General features: G+C 53.1%; 1 protein-coding gene across 1 annotated transcript in view; it reads left to right on the top strand.

Moving 5' to 3' along the window:
• Positions 1–6,582, top strand: part of LOC104522781 (dysferlin) — a gene marked incomplete at both ends in the record, with an annotated part of 19,988 nt that overhangs the window by 12,723 nt on the left and 683 nt on the right. The window contains 7 exons of the mRNA XM_029084311.1: positions 295–487; positions 1,728–1,883; positions 3,240–3,371; positions 3,810–3,976; positions 4,523–4,637; positions 4,771–4,876; positions 5,510–5,652. Coding sequence (XP_028940144.1) covers positions 295–487; positions 1,728–1,883; positions 3,240–3,371; positions 3,810–3,976; positions 4,523–4,637; positions 4,771–4,876; positions 5,510–5,652 — 1,012 coding nt within the window. The remainder of the gene's footprint in view (positions 1–294; positions 488–1,727; positions 1,884–3,239; positions 3,372–3,809; positions 3,977–4,522; positions 4,638–4,770; positions 4,877–5,509; positions 5,653–6,582) is intronic.

The raw sequence follows: 6,582 nt of genomic DNA, 5'->3' as shown, positions 1-6,582 counted from the left end.
GGGGGGTTGGGACTGGATGAGCTTTCAGGTCCCTCCCAACCCAAACCATTCTATGATTCAACCAGGAGTCTGTCCTGGTTCCTCTGGGTGATAGGTGGGAGTTGCAAGTGTGGTTTGAAGCTCCTTTGCTCTTGGCATTGCCGTGTTCTTCAAACCTCTCTTTGGTGGCTTGTTAATTCTTTGGAAACTTGCTGAAAAGGAGGTAAAGAAATTAATAATAATTAAAAAAAGACAGCAAAACTCCATGAGAAGGTGAGTGAGATGTTCATGTTACTTCTCTGCCCATCTCCACAGCCTGACCCTGCCCGATGTCCTGGGGAAACCAGCCAGCACCCACCTGGACCAGAACATGTATCGGTATCGCAGCACCAACCTGGAGCAGATAGTGAAGGCAGCTCTGAAGCTCAAACATGAAGACTCCAGCCTGTTGGAAGCCCTGGAACAGGCAGAGGACTGGCTCTCCAGGCTGAAGGCCATGGCAGAGGAGGTAACGTTGCTGTGATAGTGACACGAGTTGCTTTTTACCTTGGAGGGGTCTCATTCTTCCCAAGCTCACCATCATGGTGCTGTTTTGGTGTGATGGTGTCAGCAATCACCTGGTGGTGTGGTGGGATGCAGAGATGCTCTCACAGGATGACCCCCCATCCAAGGGTTGCATCCCACCACAGTGATGTGACCCAGCTTAGGAAGGTGCCAGGTTTGGTGGCCACCAATTGAGGTTTAGCCTGGTTCATGGCAGAGCTTTACGCTGCTGCAGAGACCTGGGGTGGCTGTGGAGGGCAGAGCGTGGGGAAATGTGGGGCTGCTCTACCCTGGCCAGACCCAGGTGGGATCTGGAGCTGCTAAGATGGGTTTTGGGATGACTGGTCTCACTCCATGGGCTTGGGTTGGCAGCAGAACTTGGGGCATGGCTGTTCTCCAGCCTCACACATCCCTGTGCAGCTGCAGTGAGGGTGATGAGACAGTGTCCCAGGTTGGCCAGAGAAGCTGTGGCTGCTCCTCCCTGGAAGAGTTCTTGGCCAGGTTGGATGAGGCTTTGAGCAACCTGGTCTAGTGGAAGGTGTCCCTGCTATGATTCTATGGAACATGTGTTTCTACTCATAACCCATTTGGTGTCCCCTTAAGACAAGTAACTTTGTTCATCATCTGGTGAAGGGTCTAGAGGGGAAGGGTATGAGGAGACGCTGAAGTCACTTGGGTTGTTCAGCCTGGAGAAGAGGAGACTGAGAGGAGATCTCATGGGGGTCTAGAACTTCCTCCCAAGGGGCAGAGGAGGGGCAGGCGCTGATCTCTTCTCTCTGGCCACCAACGAATGCCAGGAGCAGAGGACATGGCAGGAAGATGTGGCAGGGGAGGGTGAGGTTGGCCATGAGGAAAAGGTTCTTGAGGCAGAGGGGGGTGGAGCACTGGAACAGGCTCCCCAGGGAGGTGCTGATGGCACCAAGCCTGACAAGATGCCAGCAGCATTTGGCCAAGGCCCTGAGGGACATGGTGTGAATGTTGGGATTGTCCTGTGCAGGGACAGGAGTTGGACTCCATGATCCCGGTGGGTCCTTCCAGCTCCCAACATTCCATGATTTGATAACCCTATGCTGCTGGCAGTGGGGGTTGGAACTGGATGATCTTTAAGGTCCTTTCCAACCCAAACCAGTCTGGGATTCGATGATTTTATGATGTACCAGTTCAGAACCCTCCTGGTTGGACACTGTGACTTTTGTGTTTTCCAGCCCCAAAACAGCCTGCCAGATATTGTCATCTGGATGCTGCAGGGAGACAAGCGCGTAGCGTACGCCCGCGTGCCAGCCCACCAGGTCCTCTTCTCCAGGAACATCTCCAACTGCTGTGGCAAGAACTGTGGGAAGCTTCAGACCATCTTCTTGAAGGTACCTTGGCTTTTGGTGTACGTTCTTGGCCTTTAAAAATGTTCTTAAAACATTTTCCTCTACTTGAAATCCCAACACAACCTTAACTCACGACCACCTGGGGCTCCAGGGACCCTCAGACCCACTGTTCAAACTGGTTCCTGCATGATGAGATCCTTCTGGTGGAGCTCAGTTCCTCTTACCTGGATCTACAGCAGATCCCTGTGAATATCTTCATATTTTCTCCAAGTGAAGATGGATGAACTTTAGCCCAGATTTTGCTTTTTTTAAGAAAATCTGTTTTTTTTTTAGAAAAAAATGTTATTTTATGTTTTTTTTTCCAAATTCCTGACCTTCTGCCACCACCCCAGGAAATTCAAACTGTGGCCTCTTCTGCCAACCACTTACCCAACTTCTCACATCTCAAATGAGGTTTCTTTGGCCTTTCTCTGCCTGCCAGGTTGGGAGCAGAAAATCTGGGCTGAACAAGCTCTAAAAAAATAAAGTGAAAGAAAATAAGAAACCCCCCCAAAGTCCAACCCCAACTGGCAGCAGAAGATGAACCAAAAGAAATCAGGTTGGGTTTGTTTCTTCTTCTGGACTTTAGTTCTGGATGGAAAACTGGAGACACTGGAAGGGGAAAAAAGGGACTGAAAGAGAGAAAAAAAGGGCAGCGAGATGTCTCCGTGTTTGTTCTATTTTTGCTGAAGTATGTTGGCTGGGTTTGGTGTCCCAGCTCTGAAGGATGTTTCACCAAGACACAGAAACCCTGACCATCAGGGCTAGGAAGCTCCTCAAGATCATAGAATCATGGAATGGTTTGGGTTGGATGGGACCTTCAAGCTCCTCCAGTCCCAACCCCCCTGCCAGCAGCAGGGACACCTTCCACTAGACCAGGTTGCTCAAAGCCTCATCCAACCTGGCCACAAACACTTCCAGGGAGGAGCAGCCACAGCTTCTCTGGCCAACCTGGGACACTGGCTCACCACCCTCACACCAAACAATTTCTTCCTCACATCTCAGCTCCATCTCCCCTCTGCCACTTTCAAGCCATCACCCCTTGTTCTGTCACTCCCTGCCCTTGGCCAAAGTCCCTCCCCACCCTTCCTGGAGCCCCTTCAGGTACTGGGAGGCCACTAGAAGGTCTCCTTGGAGCCTTCTCTTCTCCAAACTGAGCAGCCCCAAAAGGTCATTCCCAAAGGACCCTGCACACTGTTGATGTCCCAATTCCCAAGGATGGCCCATGTCCCACCCAACCCTCTGCCTCACATCCCAAGCTGCAGAGACTTCGTACCCTCCACCCTCAGCCTCACATCCTGAGTGTCCCTCATTAATGTCCTCCTTGGGGACATATTAACGGGGTTTTACCTTTGACAGTACCCCCAGGAGGAGGCGATGGGTCCAAGGATCCCAGCCCAGGTCCGGGTCCAGCTCTGGTTCGGGTTGTCGGTCGATGAGAAGGAGTTTAACCAGTTCGCCGAGGGGAAGCTCTCCGTCTTCGCCGAAACCGTGAGCATCTCACCACGATCACCATAAAGGGGGTTTTGTTTTCTTTCTGGTGTGGTCAGTAGCTCCACCATGGAGGGGAAGGGATGGGCTAGACTGTGGTTGAAGACACTGCTAGGTGAGGGTCACATCAACCCCTACCAACCCTGAGAAGAAAGAGTTGTTTCCATCAGCATTCAACCTGAAAGGCTGGGGAGAAGGTTGGTGGTGAACCAGAAAACCTCATCGTGGTTTCACATCTCCTTCTGCCTGCTGGGGTGGGAAATCTGGGGGTGCTCATGGAGGTGAAGGGCTGGTGGTGGGGGTTAGGCTCTTCCCAGGAGGTTTGTCCTCAGGATGGGGCTCTCCAGGAAGGGAGGGATTATTCATGGGATTTCAGAAGAATTGTTCATGAGATTTTGTGCTTCCAACACAAGAACTTCTCTACTTTTGCTCTCCCAGTATGAGAACCAGACCAAACTGGCGCTGGTGGGGAACTGGGGCACCACTGGCTTGACCTACCCCAAATACTCAGATGTCACCGGCAAGATCAAGCTGCCCAAGGACAGCTTCCGCCCCTCCACAGGCTGGACCTGGGCTGGGGACTGGTTCATCTGCCCAGAAAAGACGTGAGTGATGGTTTTCTACAAAGTGCAAAGCCTGGGTGGGCTGTCCTGGACATCCCAAATACCTCAGTAGATGCTAAACTGGTGGCAAAGTCATCCAGCAAGCTGGGTGGAGATATGAGGTGCCATGGGGCTTCTTCATCTGCTGGGCCCATCCTTGGTAGGCAATGATGTTAATGCAAAAATGCATCATCTCTTCACTGGGTGATGTCCCTGGGGTGGTGGACACTCATGGACATCATGTCTCCAGCACCCACCTCACTGGGGTTCCTGTGCAAGCCCCACACTGAGGACCTTTGGAGATCAGATCTCAGCAGGACACTGAGGGGATGATGGATGCTCAGCACAGCTCTGCCATCTTCTTGTGTTGGGCTTCACCTGAGCCAGGTTGCTGAGATCTCATGGGACCTTTGCTTGGTGCATCTGGGTTGGAAGAAGTTCAGGAGGCAAATCATGAGGAGGGAGGACATGAGGTTGTGCTGCTGCCCATGGAGGGCTGGGAGGGCAGGATGAGGAGCCCCTGACTCTGTGCATCTCCCTGGGGTGCAGGTTGCTCCATGATGTGGATGCTGGACACCTGAGCTTTGTGGAGGAGGTGTTTGAGAACCAGGTCCGGCTGCCTGGAGGCCAGTGGATCCACATGACTGATGCCTACACCGACGTGGTAAGGATGAAGTGGACAACCTGGGGCTGAGCCACCACCCCAGGCTACTGTGGTAGGAAGCCCCTGGGGGCTCAGGGGAGATGTAGGCATCTGCTGGGCAGCGTTTGATTGGAAACATCCCTGCATCCCACAGAACGGGGAGAAGGTCCTGCATAAGGATGAAATTGAGTGTCCTCCAGGCTGGAAATGGGAAGATGTGGAGTGGGACACAGACCTCAACAGAGCAGTGGATGAGAAAGGTACCAGAAAGTTGTTTTGGGCACCCATGACATTTTCATCCCCTTTTCTCTGCCCATTGTGGTGTTTCCTTCTGTGGTCCCAACCAGAACCATGGATGAGAACATCTCCTTTGTGGCTCTGTGAGCCACGCTGGCTTCAGGAGAAGGGGGTCAAGCCCTGAAGTACCTTCTCCCCCTTTCTCTGTCCCAGGCTGGGGCTGTGGGGTGGGCAGCCCCAACACTTTCCTTGCTGCTGGAGATACTCCAAGGTGTTCTTCTGGAAGATCTTACCTGGCTTCTGGTGAAAGAGAAATAGAAAGCATCAGGCCAGAGAGTATCTGAGGTGGTCACAGGGGTTGGGGTTGCCTGAAGAAGGAATGACAGAGAGGAGAGTCCTCAAGCTGTGACTTTGAGCCAAGGGCTGGTGGGACACCATAAATATGTCACCTGGGCATCCCCAGTAGGTCACCTCCATTAGGTAGCAGCAGGTCCTTGCCTGTGTGGACCTACTGGTGGGAAAGCATGTTGTGTCTGGACAAACCTTTGCTATTCAAGATGTTCCAACCAGGACATACATGATGGGAAGTCCCTGGTGGGAGGCAAGGTGAGAAGCTCTTCTCCCACCTTCACCCAGGTGTCCTCCTTCTCTCCAAGGCTGGGAATATGGCATCACCATCCCACCAGACCGCAAACCCAAGGCTTGGGTGCCAGCTGAGAAGATGTACCACACCAACCGGCGACGGCGCTGGGTGCGTCTTCGCCGCAGGGACCTTGCACAGATGGAGGCCATGAGGAAGGTAAGATGAGGGCTGGGGAGAAGAAGGTGAGAGTAGGTTGGAGCCAAGTCCTTGTTTCTCCATGCAAAAGGTGGAGGTGTTTGGCCTTCTGTTCTTCAGAGCCCAATGACCCTGGTCTCCACACTGGAGCATGCAGCAACCTCTGTGGTTTCCACCATGGAGGTCAACATCTCCCAGAGGTGTGGAGACCACTACAGAAGTGCTTGGTTGGGCTGTGGGGTAGGACAGAGACCCCCACCAGTGCCACAGAGCAACTCGGGACTGGAGCTGGCAGAGGTCCCCAGTCTGTCCCTTGTCCTGGTCCTGCTTCCCTCTAGGTGGTGCAATTGGACCACAAATGTCACCACAACGTTGCTGCTCTCCCCTCTCCCCAACCAACTGCCAAGATACTCAGCTCCCTTTCCAGCACTTCTTCTAGATAATTGTGTCTGGATCCATGGGGAGCTCCAGCCACCCCATCTGCCCAAGGAATGCAAGTGTCACTGGGAGGTGACACAGCTCTGAGGAGAAAACACCTTCATGGGCTTGTGACTGATGCTCTGGGGAGAAGTTCTTAGTGGAGACAGAGCCATGGTGGACCTGGGGGGGGGATCAGAAGTGGTGGCAAAGCAGAGGACAGGCTGGGAAGATGGAGGTGGTGGTGCAGGATGTGGCCCTCTCCTTGCTGAGCATGGGCAGCCCCCAGCCCAGTGACCCTTCTCCAAGTGGGGTTCACCCCAGGGATTGGATGAAAGGCTGAACCCCCACTGGTGGACTTGGCAGTGTGGGGTTAATGGTTGGACTTGATGATCTTAAGGTTCTTTTCCAACCTAAATGATTTTATGATTCTGTTCTGTGATTCTAAGCTGGAGAGATATAGAGAGGACATGAGGTGGGACAACCCACAACTGCCCAAGGCAGTGGTGGAGTCCCCATCCCTGGAGGGATTGA

Source organism: Antrostomus carolinensis, unplaced genomic scaffold (genome assembly GCF_000700745.2).
Source record: "Antrostomus carolinensis isolate BGI_N321 unplaced genomic scaffold, ASM70074v2 scaffold29453, whole genome shotgun sequence".
Lineage (NCBI taxonomy): Eukaryota > Metazoa > Chordata > Aves > Caprimulgiformes > Caprimulgidae > Antrostomus > Antrostomus carolinensis.
The sequence above is the reverse complement of the archived record's forward strand: the minus strand, read 5'-3'. Positions and strand labels throughout refer to the sequence as shown.